The sequence below is a fragment of the Aquarana catesbeiana genome, linkage group LG05, assembly GCF_042186555.1.
Source record: "Aquarana catesbeiana isolate 2022-GZ linkage group LG05, ASM4218655v1, whole genome shotgun sequence".
Taxonomy (NCBI): Eukaryota; Metazoa; Chordata; class Amphibia; order Anura; family Ranidae; genus Aquarana; species Aquarana catesbeiana.
The window spans coordinates 371,498,561-371,519,008 of record NC_133328.1 but is presented as its reverse complement, the minus strand read 5'-3'; the positions used below and the strand labels follow the sequence as shown (position 1 = coordinate 371,519,008).

Sequence of the window (20,448 nt, the reverse complement as noted above, 5' to 3'; positions counted from 1 at the left end):
GGGGTGGAATATAGGACCCTGAGACAGTAGATCGGGGCAACATGGAAGTGTCCATGACCCGTCTATTGTCAGTCTCACAATCTCCGGGAACCAGGGCCTTTTGGGCCAGGCTGGTGCCACCAGAATGACTGGAACTCCCTCTCTCTGACTCCTGCGCAACAAATGTGGAAGGCGAGGGATCGGAGGGAAAGCATAAACCAGGGAGTACTGGCTCCATGGAACTATCAGAGCATCTGCTCCAATTGCCAGAGGATCTCTTGTTCGAGACATAAACTGCTGTAGCTTGTTGTTGAATCTGGATGCCAGTAGGTTGACCTCTGGCCATCCCCAACATTGGCAAATTTCCTGGAACACCTCTGTGTGTAGGGACCATTCCCCCGGGCAGATCTGCTGGCGGCTGAGATAATCTGCCTTCCAGTTCTCTACTCCCGGGATATAGACTGCCGATATAATTGGCACATGTTCCTCTGCCCAGGCTAGTATGTAGTTAACCTCCTTCAGAGCTGAATGACTCCTGGTACCGCCTTGGTGGTTTATATAGGCCACAGCCGTGGCATTGTCGGACTGAACCCTGATGGTACAGTTCTGAAGCTCCACCGTCCAGGACCATAGGGCCAGACGTACTTCCCATAATTCTAGTATAATGATGGGCAGGGTCTTCTCTGTCCCTGACCATTTCCCCTGAGCTGTGAGCCCCTCTAGGGTGGCTCCCCAGCCTGAGAGACTGGCATCTGTAGTCAGTACTCTCCAAGTTACTGGGAGAAAGGATTTTCCCTTTCGCAGGTTCTGATCCTGCAACCACCAGTTTAGGCTTAAGCATGCCTGAGGAGATAAGCACATTGGATAATCCAGGGCTTTTCTTCCTCTGTTCCAAGCCAACAAGATGTCTTGTTATAAGGGCCTGGAATGGAACTGGGCATAGGGCACTGCCTCGAAGGATACCATCCTCCCTAGAAGACTCATACAGAGCCGAATGGAGGGTTGTCCGGTGCCCCTCATCTGATGCACCTGATCCTTCAGGGCACAGATCCTTACGGGTGGCAAGAATACTTTTGCCTGGACCAAGTTTAGGATCAGACCTAAATACTTTAGACTTTGAGCTGGTCTCTCAAGGCTGACTTTTCGGTATTTATGATCCAGCCTAAGCTTTTCAAATACCGCACTGTGTATATTATGCTCTGTTCTAGAGCCTGTAATGAGTGATCTCTGAGCAGGAGGTCATCCAGATACCCGAGCACCAGAATCCCCTGGGCCCTTAAAAGACCCAGTACTGGTGCTAGGACCTTTGTGAACACCTAGGGAGCTGTAGCAAGCCCGAAAGGTAGAGCCACAAACAGAAAATGACGTTCATCTACTGCAAAACGTAGGAACCTTTGATGAGGCTGAAAGATAGGTACGTGTAAATACGTGTCCTTTATATCGATGGAGGCTAGAAAGTCTCCCCTCTGGAGTGAGGTTACTACTGAGTGGACAGACTCCATCCGAAAGGACTGTATCAATAGATACTTGTTCAGGGACCTTAGGTCCAAAATGGGCCTCGTGTCCCTCTTTGGTTTCTGAACGGTAAACACGATTGAGTAAAACCCTGTGTCCCTTTCGAATACAGGAACCTCTACAATCACTCCTTGATGCACTAGATAATGTAGTGCCTGAAGCAGTAAGTTTATTTTTGGAGCATCTGAGGGAACGCTGGATCTTAGAAACCTCTGAGGGGGAACCCCCCGCAACTCCAGCTTGTAACCGCAAGATATAATTGAGGTGACCCACTCGTCCTGAATTGTTGTTTTCCAAATGTCCGCAAAGTGCAGCAGCCTTCCCCCCACCCGATGGAGTGTGGGCGTCCCCTCAAAAGGAGGCCTTGGTGCTGGGTTTAGAAGAATTTTGGACCCAGAGCCTTTTCTGGCCCTGGCCTTGTGGCTTTCCCCTGGCCCTAGCGTCCTGTTGGTGGCAGAACCGCCCTGAAGCCTAGACATTTGAGGAAGCAGTCCCTGGGTTTTTAAACGAGGGACGTCTGGTGCTTTTCTTCACAGGAAATAGCAAACTCTTCCCTCTGGAAATCTTTTGGATATATTTGTCCAAGTGATCACCGAATAAACGTTCCCCGTGAAACGGGAAACCTGCCAATAACTTTTTACAAGGAAGCTCGGCTGACCAGTTCTTGAGCCATAAAAGTCTGCGCATATGTACAGACAAAAGAACCAGACGAGAAACCTGCTGTATTGAATCCTTTAAAGCATCAATAGCAAAACACAGCGCTCAAGGAATATCTGTCTTACTTTCAGGTAGATCATCCTGGTTTAGGCCTATCAGGCCATTTGACCTGATCTTTTACGAACTGGCAAATACCAAGTGCTGCAACAGCTGGCTGAATAGCTGAACTGGCCAAAGAAAAGGAAGCCTTTAATAATAACTCCAATTTCTTGTCAACAGGGTCTTTCAAACCCTGTGCGTTATCTACTGGACAAGTTAAATTCTTGTTTAAGGAAGAGACTGCTGCATCTACGGCTGGCATGGTCCATTTTTTAACGAACTTTTCATCCGTGGGATATAAAAGGGAAAACCTCTTAAGAGGAACAAAAGTCCTGTCAGGATGTTCCCAATCAGCATACACCACCTGTTCCAACAGGGGGTGTAGAGGGAAAGTCTGTGCGACCTAAAGAGGCCTCAGAGATCCCAAAGAGGACCAGGGGGGCTCAGTCACCTCTGTAAGAGGCAACTTAAAGGCAGAACGAACCATTTCGGTCAGAGTCAGGATCAAAAGCCTCTGCGACTGAGAGGCAGACATCTACTGGATATCTTCTTGTCCAGATTGCTCGGAGGCAGACTCATCTGCCGGGCACTCCACCGAATCCTGAGCTTTAAGCTCCTCCCCATCCTCAACCCATTCCTGCTCCAGACTAGGAGAGTCCGGGGAGGGGGATCTGTCATGCTTCCTGCCACCCTGCGGGATGGAGGCAGTCATGCCAGCAATCCTGTGCTCTAACCCGGGTAGGGCTGAGGACAGTTCATCCTTAGTGATAAAGTGTGAAGAGGCAGCATTGATTGTAGGCACAATACCAGATAGGTGCAATGGCTCAGATTGCCCGGAAGCCCCTGGTCCTTCAGGGGATACAACACTAGAGATACCACTAGGTTCATCAGGAACTACTGACGACATAGGTGTGCCCTTCCCTGTGGTGTTAGTCCCACTCCTCTTTTTGGAAGACATTTAATAGCCACAAACAAAGAGTACTTGGGGGTAGTATTAAAACACCTCAGAAGGGAGACCCTTCTCACCAAGCCCCTATGCAACTCCTGCTAAGCACCTTTAGCCTGCCAAGCAATACCCGGTGACTAACGTGACTCGGGTAAGGAAAAATGAACAACTGCAAGTGTCTGTTCAGAGCCTGCTCTGTGTCCCACAGCTGCCTTCTGGAAGCAGCACATGCTTGGCCTACACAGCTTAAAATAGGCTGGGTGTGCGCCGGAGCATTCTGTGCGTGCGCACGCATGTGCGCGGTGCTGGTGAACGGGCGTGACTGTATTTGCGTACAATGCGAATCTTCGTGTGCCTAGATAAAGGCTACAGCTCATGTGTGGCGAAGCCGCGTGCGCCATGGCTGCCAAACTGCTGGGCCCAGCGGTGCTCTTGCGAACGCACGTGCGCCACTGCGAACCAAGGCAAAATGGCGCACTGTCGTGAGCCATAATACAGGTAAAAAACAGCCAGACACAAGCCAAAAAGGTACACGCTTTGCAAACACCCTCAGCTAGCCCAAAACTCCCCCGTATGGTCACCGCACAAAGGTGTCCAGCTTTTAGCTAGCTTGACTGATTGTTACAATCACTACGACACCCCACAATAATAAAATAAAAGGCTTTCACTTACCCGTCCAGGCGCAGGGCCACTTAGTAACTAAGGGCCCAATCTTCACCCTTCATGGCGGGTTCCTGTCACTTGGACCTTCAAGGACTGGGTACCCTTTTCATGTTTAGGGTCCACTCCCTTGAACCTGTACAGCACCCTGCAGGAAATGCCTTAGCGCTGTAGTGTCCTGGTTTTCCACTCCACAGGGTCCAGCGCCTGGAGGCCACATTACAGGCAAAACCTTGCAGGATCTCGAGTCTTGCGAGGCTCGGGTACCATTTATCTAACCATAAAAGCCTGTGTCAAATGGATCCGATCGGTCAATCCCTTGATTCATTTTGGAACCATTTGTGGGACTAGAGACCTGGAGCTCAGAGAGCTCAAACAAATCGTGCCATCCACCTTGTAGACATTGGTAAAAAACTAAAGTACTTCCTGTATGGGAGGTGTTATATAGGGGATCACTTCCTGTTTGAAGACCTTTGGTCTACCAGTGTCCATTTACCTGATGATGAAGTATAATCAGCAGGTAATGAATATTAGCCTTACTCTGTGTCCCATGATGTATGAAAAAGAAAGGTCATTTTTAAAGGATACCTAAGGGCAAAACTTTTTTTGTTTTGTTTTGCATAGTGGAGAGGGATTAGAACACCTGTCAGGTTTGTATTGCCGTCTGTAATCCCGTTAGGGAGATTCACCCTATTTGTCCTGTTGACCATTATCATTTAAAGTGAAAGTAAAAGAAAATGCCAAATATTGGGTTGCCCCCAAAAAAGTAATAGAGGGAAAATCTGCCAATGGGGACACTAATTCTGGCGCCCTCTGGGTCCCCAAGGAATTCCTTTAATTTGCAGAGATTTCCTCTCACTTCCTATTTTGACAATGGGACAGAAAGTGAAGGGAAATCTCTGCAATGGGACACAGATGGGGAAAAAAAAATATCTAACAGGGGTTTTAACCCTCCCTTGCTCTATCTAAAATCTAAAATGAAAATATAAAGTTTTTCCTATAGTTTTACTTTAATAACGTTTTATTACAATATGGTTTGTGTCCCAACTGTAAATAATGGGATTTTGACTTACCGCAAAATCCATTTCTCTGAGTTCATTGCCAGACACAGCGCTCCATTATTCAGAACCATAGGGTTATAGTGCCCCCTACAGGAGTAGGACACTAGGCAGAAAAAAAGACTTGGCTACGCCTATGGGCAGTCCTATATGGTACACAACCCCCTCTCTACTATAGGCCTTCAGTTTAGTAACAAGCAGTGTCAAAAGTATTAAAACTCCTTAAAGGGGTGGGTGCTGTGTCTGTCAATGAACTCAGAAATTTTTTTTTCAAAAATCCCATTTTCTCTTTCGTTCATTGACAGACACAGCACTCCATTATTCAGAACTATGGGGACGTTCCAAAGCAGTGCCAAACATGAGGGGTGGGACAATGAAAAATCCCAAGGCTAACACAAGAGCCAACTAGGTAACAGGAGCTCAACACAGAACAAGCTGGAGCCCAACTTGAACAATACCCCTTCAAGAGGTAATATACCCTCTAAACCAGGGGTCTCCAAAGTATGCACGCAGGCCACATCCAGCCTGCTAGGACGTTTCTTCCAGCCCGCAGCTAGAGAGTCATCAGACTCACTGCAGGGACAGTCTCTGCTAGGGGTGGGGGGCTTGCTCTGCATACTGACAGGCAGTGGGGGCTGTGCAGCACAAGTCCCGCTACTCGAGAAACCCAAGAAAGGTCAGATTCACAGATACAGATACATACAGATTGTGTATGATACACAGACCAGCTTGACTCCCCTATGAATGCTGCGGATCGCCCCTGGAACTTCAACGACCAGGAGAAGGAGATCACGGAGGCCACATTCATATGCGTAGTGCCCCTTTTGGGGTGAATGGATCTGGTGAGTGGGAGCACTCAGTCACTAAGGATATTTAGAGCACTCAAGTCACGGTTTTTGACAATCTCATCACCGTTTTTGAAGATATTTATATACACTAATTATGGACTAATAATTTTTTGAACACAGTTGACCCAATATGCTCATGGACTTTTAATCTGGTAGTTGCATACCACTTATTGTATTGGTCAATTGTATGGTGGTTTATGGGCATTTTCGGTATTATCTATGATGGTATTAATGTTTAAATTAACGTATGGAAATGATCAATTTATCACTGTGTATTGCACTGTATACTGATTAGTTTACACATATGAGTTATATTGGTTTGGTACTCATAGAGATTTTTTTATATTTATTCACAAAATACCATTACCACTAGTAATATAAATATACACCTTGTAAGGGGATCATATATGTACTAGCACCCCTGGTTATACATATAACCTCAAAAAGGTGAGGCTAGCACATTGATCTTTATTATTGTTATTATTTCCAACTTAATTCATTTATTTTTTTACTTGCCCAATCAAGTATAGGGAGCACCATCACCACATTTTATATATCTACTCACATACTCAGTGGGGATTATGATGGGGACACAATTGTTCAGGGGGTCTCTGATGGGGACACAAATCTGGGAGGGGGACTCTGATGAGGGACACAAGGATGTGGGGAGGCTCTGCTAGGGACAGAAATGGGCAGGGAGTCTCTGATGGGTAAAGTCTAAGTGTTTAGCCCTGGTGCACGAGGCTCCGGTCTCTGATGGCAGCCTTTCAAATTCTATTTTATTTCATGGCTGAGGATTCATTTCTAAATAACTTTTTTTTTTTTTCTGGCCCGCGAATAGCTGTGTAATATATGATGTGGCCCTTGAAGTAAAAAGTTTGGAGTACTCTGCTCTAAGCAGTAGCCTGCAAAACCTTGCAGCCAAAAGAGGCATCCGCAGATGTCAACACATCCACTTCGTAGAACGTTGTGAAAGTGTACACCGATGACCAGTGGCAGCCTTGCAAACTTGCGCAACGGACGCCTGATGACCGAAGGCCCAAGAAGAATGTGCCGTAACAGGGAAAGGAGGAACCCGATCAACGACAGAATAGGCCAGAGTCATCATCTTTCTGATCCATCCAGAAATGGTCGCAAAAGAAGCAGACAGCCTCTTTCTTGGCCCGTCCGTGATCACATCGAGTCTGACCTCCAAAAAGACTCAGTGGCTGCCAAATACACCCAAATCCCCCAAACCACATCCAGGGCAGATACGGTAAATTACTTAAGATGTGTTGATTATTCAAATGTAAATCCGAGAAAGGAACGATGGAAAAGGGCAAAGAACCACCTTAACCTAGTGTAACCCTGGGAAAGGTGTATGACAAGATAACGCCACAATTTCCGACACCCTGTGAGCAGAGGTGATAGACACCAAGAGGCCACCTTCCAATACAGAGTAAGCAGTGGAATCTCCAGAATATTTTGAGAGAGAGGCTTCTGGAGAATCAAAATCACCAAGTTCAGATTCCACGGCGGTAGAATAGACCGCACCGGTGGAAACAGATGTTGAACCCCTTGAATAAAAGGTACGCTCCAGGGAGTGGGAGACCAGGGGACGTTGAAGAAGACCACCCAGGCTGACACCTGTCCCTTGATGGTACTCGAGGCCCATTCCTTCTCAACCCCCCCATGAAGGGAGGTCGGAATCGGAGCCACCGAGAAAGAACGAGGATGAATGCCTGGTGACTCATACCAGGATATATGCGCTTTCCACATCTGGAGGTAGAACCTCCTAGGAGGTAGACTCCCTAGCCATCAGCAGCGTCGGAACTGCAGCACCTGGCCCATCACAACCAGAGCCGAAGCCCGGGTCAGGTTCAGATAATCCAATGATCTGGAAGGGGCCAAAGCAGACTTCAGATAGTATAGAAGCCAACTGAATCTGTCAAGGTCTGTATAGGAGCTACGTTGCCCCTCGGGGTAGTCGAGGACTTGCAGAAGGAGATCGTCCAGGCAGCCCAGGACCTCAAACTCCCACTGGTGTAACCACGCCAGATCCGGCCCAACACCTCGTGAACACCCGAGGAGTGATGGCAAGACCAAAAGGCAACACCACGTGCTGATAATACTCAGCGCCCACAGCAAAACGGAGGAAGTAATGGAGTCGGGTGTATAATGGAATGCGTAAGCATTCGTGATGTCGATAGAAGCCAGAAAGTCCCCATGATGAAGGGGTGGCACCGCCGTGCGGATGGACTATATCCTGAACTTGTGTACCCACAAAGACAGGTCAGGGCCTTGAGGTCCAGAATTGGACGTACCATGCCCACCATATTTTGTACTGTGAACAGGTTTGAATAAAACCCCTGAAACTGTTCCCGACGCAGGAACCGGGACAATCACACTCTGAAGCAACAGGGCTTGCACAGCCCCACAAGGAGAACAGCAAACAGTCCGGCGACAGACGCACATTGGAAGCAAAAAAACTTTTTGGGGAACAAAGCCAGAAAACTATCTTGTAACCGGACAAAATCAACATGCATAATTATGTCATCCAGGGTAGCCCCCCATAATACATGTCTAAGCACCACTCGGCAACCAGGGGAACTGCGGCCAAGAGGCATAGCAGACAAACTGCAGGGCCTAGACCAACAGGTCCGCCAATGCAGCAAAGGCAGGGGATTCTGCTCCCCCTCTAGATATGTCAGCTGGATCTTTAGAAGGCAGAGATTCCTCTACTGGATTCATGGTTGCCTTGAGCAGCCTAGAGACAGGGGGGTCCACTACTGGTGGAACAGTCCACTTCTGAAGGATGGACTCCTCAGCAAGCGTTTTCGAAGCACAAAGGGCACTTTGGACACTCCCAGTCTTCATGGACAAATTTGGCAAAATAAAAGGGAGACGGGAACGCTTTTCCCGCACAAGACGGCTTATGGGTGCCAAAGGGGAACTGGCCCTCTGCCGCGGCCACCGCTGCATCCCCCATCTTGAAAGGTTCCCGCACAGATGTAATAAGTGCGACAACCAGCGCCTTTTCGTGCACCACTGCAGTTGTGGAGGAATCATCCTCACTCCCTGACAGGACAGGGAGCGTGGCCACCAACCCCGCAAGGTGGGCCACATTCGTGAAGGCAGAGCCAGATATAAGGTTGTGCAAGACAGAGAAGGTAGGGGCCTAAGCGCCACCACAAAAAACTCAGGAGGGGGCCACCAACTGAGACCCCACCGCCCGAGGCCCTCACGGGGGGGGGTGGGGGGTGGGTGCGCGCCGACCGAAGACCCGCACAGGGGGCACCGATGGATGATGCCCACACAAAGCACAACTGAGGCCCCTCACAGGGAGAACCAGGAGCACCCACGCTGGGCCCACCTAAAGGACCCCCAAAAGGAGATCGCCCTCAGAGCCACCCGCCTCCCAGGCCCAACCACTGCAACAGGTGGGCCCAAGGAATACCCCCCAGTAGCAACCCCAAGGGTGGAAGGGGGGGGCGATGTGTCACAAAAGCACCTAGGCCAGAAGCCTGTGCCTCACCTGGGAAGCAAGGGAGGGAGGGGGGTGGAGGAGAACCCTGGAGGGACCGGCCACCCCAGGGAGTACCTGCGCCCCACACCACGTCCAGGGAAGGAGAGGAGGGGGCCTCGTACTTACCGATCCAGTGAAGCGTGCGGGTAACGCTCCCAGACAGGACCCCTAGCCACCGAAGTGGGGGGATGTCGGCCATGAGGAACGCTGCAACTTAGGCCAAAACCCGGTCGTATGCGACCTCGCAAGACGTTTAACTCACAGGGCCAGCCCCCGTCCAGTGGGGCTATGTCACAGACAACCTAGCGCGTAGCTGAGGTCTGCACATGCTCACTGGCCAGACTGGGGAGACCACTGGATCTTAGTGTCCAGCCCGTCGCCCAGCCCGGCAGTTGATTGTAGATCTCTCCGGAGAAAATTCAGGAAAAGATGAAATAACAAACCAAAAAATTCCCAGGACTAGAGATCCCGGCAGGGAACTAGGTCCTTACTCCTGACTAGGCAGAAACAAAACTGAAGGCCTATAGCAGAGAGGGGGGTGTATACTACCTAGGACTACCCATAGGCGTAGCCAAGTCTTTTTTTTCTGCCTAGTGTCCTACTCCTTTTATTTGCACAATTTTTTTTCCACAAAAGCAGAGTTACCCTTAAAACACTTGCAGACCACCCTCCCATAATGTATTGCGGGACCTGCCTGCTTCCAGGTTGAAGGCCCCCCTCTGACACCTGCTGTGATTGTAAACAGCGGGAGTCTGTCAGCAAGTCCCATCCAATGATTCATGGCTGGGACCTGCTAATCGGTTGTGTCCAATAACAGCCCAGAGCCCTGTGAGGGCTCTGTACAGAGGGAGTGATCTCTGTTTCTTATCTCTGCAAAGCAGGATAGGAACCGAGATCTGTAGTAAAAAGTAGCACACATTGCATCCCTTGATCTCTCTAGATGTTAACCCCTTCCTAGCCAGTGTTATTAGTACAGTGACAGTGTACAGTATTAGCACTGTACACTGTATTAGTGTCACTGGTGAGGTCAGTGGCAGTTAGTCAGTCCCCCCCCCAGCGACAGTTAGTTTTAGATTTCTCGCTGCACTATGGCAGTCCCAGTATAAATAGCTGATCACCACCATTTGTAGTATAAAAAATAAAAAATTCCAGTATATGGTTTACAGGTGCTATATCTTTCACAAAAAAACAATCCATATACACTCATTGGGATTTTTGGATCAAAGACATGTATTAGAATAAATTTTGACCAAAATTTATGAAGAAATTTGATTTTTTTTTTTAATTGGATATGTTTTTGTAGCAGAAAGTAAAAAATATTGTTCTTGATCTTAGTTTCATATTGAAAAATACCCCCTGACGCTTTTGTATTCTAATAGCGGGAGGTTTTCCAGCCATCAGAATACAGTGTTCATTGTTGGCTGCAAGAAAAGGGGGTATTTCGCCACACTTTGGAGATATTTACATTCACTTATTGCGTTAATATGCTCCTATTACATTAGCATGCAAATACTGTCCTGTGGAGCCCCCAGTGCAGACACCTGGGAAACTTACAAACGCTGCAGAGTAAATCCAAAGTCTATCAGGGGACGTGTATACAGTGTGATATTATATACATTTACTTCTTTATTCATTGGTTATCTACCGAGGTGGATTACGTAACTAGGTTTGGCACTGCTATGCACGACCTTGCAAAACCATTTTGCATGCACCATTTCTATTGAACCTAAATACCTGTAAGAACAGAATACTTACACTGGCTTCAGCAGACTTGCATTCCAAAACTCCTTTTAGTGACTGCAATGACTGGAGAACACACCGCTCAAATTGAGATGGCTATAAAAGAAAGAACACCGTAACAAAATGTATTATTGTACTAATGCTTTACAGTACACATACATGCGCTGTTTACCTCTACCCAATAATGCCCCATTCACATCTATGCATTGTGGTAACTTGCGTTTGCATGCCTTGATGCTGCAGGATCTGCAGCACAAGGTCAGAGACAGCATAAAAGACATAGAAGGAGCTCAAACCAGGTCCTGCTCCTTTGTAAACTCAGTACAGTTCAACACATATTAACTACTGGGCACTTAAACCCCCTTCCTGCCCACGCCAATTTTCAGCTTTTAGCGCTGCTGCACTTTGAATGACAATTGCACAGTCATGCAGCGCTGTACCCAAATTAAATTTTTATCATTTTTTTTTACACAAATAGAGCTTTCTTTTGGTGGTATTTAATCCCTACTGGGGTTTTTATTTTTTGCTTAACAAAAAAAAGACTAAAAATTTTGAAAAAACAAAACAAAAAAGTTTTCATAGTTTGTTATAAAATTTTGCAAACAGGTAATTTTTTCCTTCATTGATGTGCACTGATGAGGCACGCTATGAGAGTGAGGAGAAAAAATAGCCGATTACCGGCTCTGTTTACATTACGTGATCAGCTGTCATTGGCTAACAGCTGATCACGTGGTAAGGGATCGGGATTGGCCCTTTACTCTGATCTGTGATCAGCCCAGTCTCCTTGATGTGCTGATCACAGAGCGTGCCCCGCAGGCTGCTTAAGCATGTAAGGACGAACATGGACACCCTCCCTGCAATTTAGGCCTGGGGGTAAAGGTGATGGACTGGCCAAGCGTGTCTCCAGATCTAAACCCTATTGAGCATCTGTGGGGCATCCTCAAATGGAAGGTCTCTAACATCCACCAGCTCCGTGATGTTGTCATTGAGGAGTACAAGAGGACTCCAGTGGCAACCTGTGAAGCTCTGGTGAACTCCATGCCCAAGAAGGTTATGGCAGTGCTGAAAAATAATGATGGCCACACAAAAAATATTGACATTTTGGGCCCAATTTTGACATTTTCACAGCAAATTTACAGTTATACAAGCTGTACACTCACTAATTTACATTGTAGCAAAGTATCATTTCTTCAGTGTTGTCACATGAAAAGATATGATAAATATTTACAAAAATGTTGGGGGTGTACTCACTTTTGTGAGATACTGTGGTTAACAGTGAGGACTGAAGTGCTGAGGCAAGCTCAACCTCCCTAAAAATAAAAGGGTTGGTAGCCCTTGTTCATTGTACTAGTGTTCCAGGTGAGGTTATCAGAGGTGTGCACCCCAGATGTTTAAAACACAAGACCATCTTAACTGCACCCCAAATATTGCAAGGAGGCCTGGTGGGGGTGCGGGGGTACTGGTCTTCCTAATGTCCACAATCGTCTCTTGTTTTTGTTCTCTTTACGTTGAGAGATTTTTATTTTTCACCAAGCCTCCAGTTTCTCCACTTCCTGCCTGTATTTGGATATTTAAACACATCATCTGCAAACCTCATGATAGGATTGCTTGGATACTTGGCTGACCAGTCATAGGTTATAGGATAGCTGTGATCTACAGGCCCCCCCCTAGATCAGTATCAAACTTTCTTGATGACTTCTCTGCCTGGCTACCCTACTTTCTTTCTTCTGAAATCCCCACAATCATTCCGGGTGACTTCAACATCCCTATTAATGCCAACACTCCCGCCACTTCCGAACTTCTCAGTCTAACCTCCTCCTTTGACCTAAAGCAATGGATACATGCGCCTATTCACTCTGAAAGCAATACCCTTGACCTCGTTTTCTCCCACCTATGCACTCCATGCAACCTCTCCAACTATCCATTCCCTCTCTCTGATCATTACCTTATTAGTTTCACTCTCTCCCTCACCTCCACCTCCTCTCCCTCCAACTGTCTAAAAGTTACCTACAGAAACCTACGTCATCTCAACCCTTCTTTTCTGCAGACGACCTCTATATGAAATCTCACCGCTATCCTGCACTGACCTAGCCCCTTCTGTCTACATCGCTTCACTTCTAGCCTCACTGGACTTACTGCCCCCCCCCCCCACTACACACAGAATCAGGCCCAACCCCTTCAACCTTGGCAAACAGATGATACTAGAAGTCTGAAAAAACATAGTCATGCTCATGAGCGCCTGTGGCATAAGACTAGGTCTCAGAAAGATTTCAACCCATAAAATCTACCCTCCAAAAATACAATTCCAGCCTCCCCACTGCCAAGCAGACCTATTTTATCACTCTCATTAACAACTGATCAGCCCGTCCCCGTCAACTCTTCTCTACCTTAAACTCTCTACTTTGTCCTCCACTGCCTCCACCCACCAACTCACTCACTGCCCAGGAGATTGCTAATCACTTCAAACAGAAGATTGATACAATTTGCGAGATCTCTACTGTTCAGATACCCTCCACGCTATATACACTGCAGGCCCACAGGTACAATGATTACTTCCCTCTTTCAACCCCACCACTATAGACGAGGTTGCTAAACTACTTGCCAACGTCCAACTTACCACCTGCCCTCTGGATCCTGTTCCCTCGCAAATGCTACGTTCACCCTCTGGCTCTATTGTACACTCTCTAACCTACATCTTCAATCTCTCCCTTTCTTCTGGCATCTTCCCAAACTCTCTAAAACATGCACTTGTCAGCCCCATACTTAAAAAGCCCTCACTGGACCAATACAATCTTAAACTACGCCCCATCTCCTCGCTCCCCTTTTTATCCAAACTCCTTGAATGTCTGGTCTCCAACCGACTGAGCGACCACCTTGCTGATAATAGCCTTCTTGATCCCCTTCAGACTGGATTTCGTCCTCAACATCCTAGGACTTTTTCCAGAGCCTCTCTAATCCTATGGAATGCCTTACCCCAATCTGTCCGATTATCCGCTACTCTATTAGCTTTTAGACGATCCATGAAACACTCTTCAGAGAAGCCTCTCCTACCCACACCTAACAACTGTATTTTCATTTTCTCCATCAGTTCATCCCCCACAGTTATTATCTTTTAAAACAAAAAGAGGAAAATCTTGCGAGCCACAATGATCCAGTGCTCAATGTGCATAAATGTGAAACTCCAAAGCAAAAAAATATATATATATAAATAACTGTGAATATCCAGCCGCAAACGCAGTTCACGTATTCATATCCGTGCACAAGTATAGAAAAAATTGTTTGCGCTGCGCTTGATATCAAAAAAATAAAATAGAATCGGTATCAAAGATCACTAATATATAGATATCGAATACAACATGCAAATTTCCTATATATAGTATGTACCTTAACCTCTATATTATGCTTACATATCAAACAATAAGAGTGCAATGTGTATGTACACTCACGCCAAAACAAACTCGATCAAGTGATATATCAGATAACATGCAATGTCTCGCATCTAGTGTAGCATGCAAAGAATCAAATCACTTAAACATGAAATAACATAAAAATGCTCAGTGCTTTTTAAACGCAGTCAAAATAATCTGCGCTTAGTGATCTCTCCATAATAAAGTGTCCATAAAATGTCCCAAATAAAAGTGCATCTGTGTTCAGCGAAATCCAACACATCCAGTGCAAAATGAATCCGAGTGCTGCAATCAACCGTGATGAATCCTGGAAAACCCCCCCAAAGTGATTGCGCTCACCTCTGAGCGTGTGACACAGTGGTTAGCTATGTCAAATCACGTTTGGTAGCCACTCATTGGGCTCTGCAAGGTCATATAGATATGATCTCCACTCACTCTGGGTTGACAAGGCTCCATAGACATCCATATATAGAATGAAGAGAGACTACATAGTGTAATACTATCAACCACTCTTTTATTAATATATAAAATCGCTTCCCACAAAGGGGTACTCACATTCTCCTGGTGCTGCTGTGCACCAGACAATAAAGCGCCGTGTAAAAATCGGTAGTTAATGTGCCGCAGGGTATGTTTTTCCTCCCAGCTCAGCTGTGTGCTTCTCGTCCGTCCTGGCCCCTCCCCTACGCGTGTTCGACACAGGGGACACAGTTCCACTTGACCCTCCCTTCTAGATTGTAAGCTCTAATGAGCAGGGCCCTCTGATCCCTCTTGTATTGATTTATATTGTAACTGTACTGTCTGCCCCAATGTTGTATAGTGCTGCGCAAACTGTTGGCACTATATAAATCCTGTATAATAATAATAATAGGTCCGAAATATGTATACTAAGAGGCTCTGGGTGCATTTTTTTTTTTTTTTGACAACAGTATGCCTGGGGTCATAGTATACAGTGGGGACGGAAAGTATTCAGACCCCCTTATAATTTTTCACTCTTTGTTATATTGCAGCCATTTGCTAAAATCATTTAAGTTCATTTTTTTCCTCGTTAATGTACACACAGCACCCAATATTGACAGAAAAACACAGAATTGTTGACATTTTTGCAGATTTATTAAAAAAAGAAAAAATGAAATATCACATGGTCCTAAGTATTCAGACCCTTTGCTGTGACACTCATATATTTAACTCAGGTGCTGTCCATTTCTTCTGATCATCCTTGAGATGGTTCTACACCTTCATTTGAGTCCAGCTGTGTTTGATTATACTGATTGGACTTAATTAGGAAACCACACACCTGTCTATATAAGACCTTACAGCTCACAGTGCTCTCAGAGCAAATGAGAATCATGAGGTCAAAGGAACTGCCTGAAGAGTTCAGAGACAGAATTGTGGAAAAGCACAGATCTGGCCAAGGTTACAAAAAAATTTCTGCTGCACTTAAGGTTCCTAAGAGAACAGTGGCCTCCATAATCCTTAAGTGGAAGACATTTGGGATGACCAGAACCCTTCCTAGAGCTGTCCGTCCAGCCAAACTGCGCTATCGGGGGAGAAGAGCCTTGGTAAGAGAGGTAAAGAAGAACCCAAAGATCACTGTGGCTGAGCTCCAGAGATGCAGTCGGGAGATGGGAGAAAGTTGTAGAAAGTCAACCATCAATCCAGCCCTCCACCAGTCGGGGCTCTATGGCAGAGTAGCCCGACGGAAGGCTCTCCTCAGTGCAAGACACATGAAAGCCCGCATGGAGTTTGCTAAAAAGCACCTGAAGGACTCCAAGATGGTGAGAAATAAGATTCTTTGGTCTGATGAGACCAAGATAGAACTTTTTGGCCTTAATTCTAAGCGGTATGTGTGGAGAAAACCAGGCACTGCTCATCACCTGTCCAATACAGTCCCAACAGTCAAGCATGGTGGTGGCAGCATCATGCTGTGGGGGTGTTTTTCAGTTGCAGGGACAGGACGACTGGTTGCAATCAAGGGAAAGATGAATGTGGCCAAGTACAGGGATATCCTGGACGAAAACCTTCTCCAGAGTGCTCAGGACCTCAGGCTGGGCCAATGGTTTACCTTCCAACAAGACAATGACCCTAAGCACACAGCTAAAATAACGAAGGAGTGGCTTCACAACAACACCGTGACTGTTCTTGAATAGCCACGCCAGAGCCCTGACTTAAACCCAATTGAGCATCTCTGGAGAGACCTAAAGATGGCTGTCCACCAACATTTACCATCCAGCTTAACAGAACTGGAGAGAATCTGCAAGGAGGAATGGCAGAGGATCCCCAAATCCAGGTGTGAAAAACTTGTATCTTTCCCAAAAAGACTCATGGCTGTACTAGATCAAAAGGGTGCTTCTACTAAATACTGAGCAAAGGGTCTGAATACTTTGGACCATGTGATATTTCAGTTTTTCTTTTTTAATAAATCTGCAAAAATGTCAACAATTCTGTGTTTGTCTGTCAATATGGGGTGCTGTGTGTACATTAATGAGGAAAAAAAATGAACTGAAATGATTTTGGCAAATGGCTGCAATATAACAGAGTGAAACATTTAAGGGGATCTGAATACTTTCCGTCCCCACTGTATATACACTTATTTTGTTGCATCCATGTACCAGAACTTTTATGCGTTTTGTAATTGTTATCCTGAGAATATAACCCATACACACATATTTATTTATTCTCCTTTGGGTCCCCTTTGTATTGAGGGAGGTGCTGGGTGGTGTGTATACTGGTCACGTGCGCCTAGCCACAGGCATGTATTATTATTTCTTTCCGTATTAGCTCCACCCCACTATGAAGCACTTCCAGCCCGCATTTCCGGCTTTGCGTTCCACAATATGGAGTGTGCGTTCCAGCCGCTCATCCCTTACCATGAAACTGGATTCCCTGCCTCTGGACAACGTGGTCTGTGGCAGGTGAGTTACTGTGGGACGTTAGTATTGACTGGCCTGCACAGAGTACTGACCTCAACCTGATATAACACCTTTGGGAGGAATTAGAGTGGAGACCGCGAGTCAGGCCTTCTCATCCAACATCAGTGCCTGAACTCACAAATGTGCTTCTGGAAGAATGGTCAAACACTCCCATAGACACACTCGTAAAATCTTGTGGACAGCCTTATTAGAAGAGTTGAAACGGTTATAGCTGCAAAGGGTGGGCCAACTCCATATTGAACCCTACGGACTAAGACTGGGGTGCCATTAAAGTTCATGTGCGTAAAGGCAGGTGTCACAATACTTTTGACAATATAGTGTATGCACATGACAAGAGGATCATGCACACTATATACACATGTGGGTTTGTTTTGTGGGATCTCAGTGCGGTGATGGTTACAAATTCCAGTACCCAGTTGCACAAAGTTAAGCTTAGTCCAGGTTATGTAAATCAGGCTTATTTACACTCTACTGGACATGTTTTTTTTATGTTGAAGACCTTTCACCGCTCATCAGAGTGGATTCCTCAATTCAAATTAGAGCTATGAACATCCCTCAGCATTTATGCCTACAAGGGTAACTAAGTCATCCTAATTCATGTTCCCAATCCATGAATTATGTTAACAACATTACTGTGGAAGTGGTAAAAAGAAGTCTAACTAAATGTGACTAATTACTACAACTACTGTATAACATGTCCTGACTTAATGAAAACTTTCACAGGCACCTAACAAAATTGTATAAACACTATACATATTCTTTAAAGAATATGCTATTTAATGCTAAGTCCTGATGTGCATGTTAAAGTAAAAGACAATATCAGGGAAATAATGTGGTATGTGCTTCTATGCTGATTTTATAACAAGTTCTTAGTCACTTCTTTTTGTAGAAATCTATTGAAATTATATCCACATTGAGATATATTTATGACTGGTGACACATTTCACAAGGTCAAAACGTGTATCAAAAAATTTCGCCTTCTCAATAACAAGGAAAAAGTTTAAATTCTTTTAGTTCAAGCTACTTACTTTCTAGATTAGTTAGCAATTGCAAAAATGCACCAAGCAAACAACATAAATCTGATAAAGCACAATTGGTGCTATTTTACTATTAATGTAGCGGGGTGAAGTGAAAGTGCGCACTTCTATCCAAAGCGCTTCATTACAGTGCTGCTGCTTCCTAAGATTAAAGGGTCCTTTCACTAAACATATGCTTATTTCAATTGCATTTTGGTATTATTCCAACATTTTCTCTTTAAAATGGTTCATAAAAAAACAGTTATCACATAGGTGTAGAACTGTTGATTTTTTAATGATATGGCTATTCAACCACCAAAAGCCCTTATTTCCCTGCTTTCCTTAAAGGATAAGTTCACCTTTCAAAAAATATATAAATGCACATATTTTTGCAAAAACAGCTTTTAATAGACATGTCGCAAAAACGTACAGTTCTTGAGGTCTGAAGGGAATGTATTACTGCTCCACATTGCATTCAGGGAGTGTGGGTGTCTCTGAATGCCATAATGCAGTAGACCACGGTGAGTGTACACAGCGTGCTATAATAGGGGTGGCAGAGAGAATGTTAGACTGATAGAGGGATAGAGCAGACTTGGTACTGTTGTTCACAGAGCGGCAGTGTTATCAGGTGGGCTACTGGGAAATGTAGTCTACTCTATGAAGGAAGGAGACTTATTAAGTGATGTCGCTCTTGCACTGAGTCCTCCTACCAGTTCCGGAGCATATGAAATTTAATCTGAGCAGAATGCTAACATCACAGCTAAGGAATAAAGGATATCTCACAAAGTAAGAGTTTGAGAAAAAAGAATGAATACAATGGTTTTGATTGGATATATATTGGAATTCTGAAAGTAAGCATATTAATCCTGGAGTTGGGCTTTAAAAAAAAAGATATGCACACTGATCTCCCCTCTTAAAGTGGTCCTCAAAATGGTAAAACTGATAGGAGGCCATTACACAGCTTATGTGGTGGGGTAAGGGAGGAGGGGAAGAGTGGAATTTGGCAAATTGCACATTAACTGCTGTATGTATGTATACCGTAATAAATTGTACTTACTAAAGACGTTAAACCTTCGTTATCAACAACCCAATCTTCTTTGTCAGCTAGTCGTTTTACCTCTGAAAAAAACAGTATTTAGTATTAACCTCAAATATTCTTATATTAATAATACTTTTAATACACATTCTTAGAAATTACTACAACAGACAAGACTATGGCATGACTCTGTAAACCCTGGAGAAATATTTATTAGTGTTTTGTTTACGTAAGCCAATGGCGATTTATTAAAGCTGGAGAGTGCTAAATCTGGCGCGGCTTTGCATAGAAACCAATCAATTTCTAGGTTCTTTTGTCTAAGCTTAATTGAGCAAGCTGAAATTAGAAGCTGATTGGCTACCATGCACAGCTGAAGCAGATTTTGCACTCTCCAGTTTTAGCGAATCAACCCCAATGTATCTTAAAAGTGGTTGTAAAGGCAGGATTTTTTTTACCTCAATACATTTCCTGCAATTGCATCACCCTCCCTCACCCCCTGTTATACTTTCCACAAGTTCTACTTCGATCCAGTGGAGTGCCAATCTGCAGCGGTGCTCTCCTCTGTCACTCTCCTCACAGGACACAGAGGCAGTAGTGGGAGCCATTGGCTCCTGTTGCTGTTAATCCAATGCTGTAAGGAGGGAGCAGGGGGCTGGGCTGAACCATGCTTGGCTGCGCCCGGCTTGGGAGCGTGCCTGCAGATACGCCTCCAGTGGAAGAACTTTCCTATGAGTGCACACAGAGAAGAAGGAGGAGACTAGAACGCCAGCAGGGGACCCCAAAAGAAGAGGTTTAAGACAACTTTGCAATACCAGAGCTCTGTGAGCTGTTCAGAGCGGAATCTGCCACGTATGAAAGGGGTCTAAGTCTCAACATTTTGCACCACTCCTTCGTTCCTATTATAGTAGCCAACACAGCTTATTTAAAAACGTCACCTGCACTGTGCAGGATGCAAAAATTAAATATAAAGAAGCACTACCGGTCACCATCTCTCACATTTTAAAAATAACTGTATTAATTGCTAAATGATCACTCATATGAACCAAAGCTGG

The 20,448-nt window shown here is 45.3% G+C and overlaps 1 protein-coding gene across 1 annotated transcript in view; it reads right to left on the bottom strand.

The window, feature by feature from the left end:
- EXOC2 (exocyst complex component 2) overlaps positions 1–20,448 on the bottom strand; it is a 357,767-nt gene that overhangs the window by 149,481 nt on the left and 187,838 nt on the right. Inside the window, exons 16-17 of the mRNA XM_073630963.1 lie at positions 19,418–19,479; positions 11,023–11,103 (exon numbers count right to left, since the gene is read on the bottom strand). Coding sequence (XP_073487064.1) covers positions 11,023–11,103; positions 19,418–19,479 — 143 coding nt within the window. The remainder of the gene's footprint in view (positions 1–11,022; positions 11,104–19,417; positions 19,480–20,448) is intronic.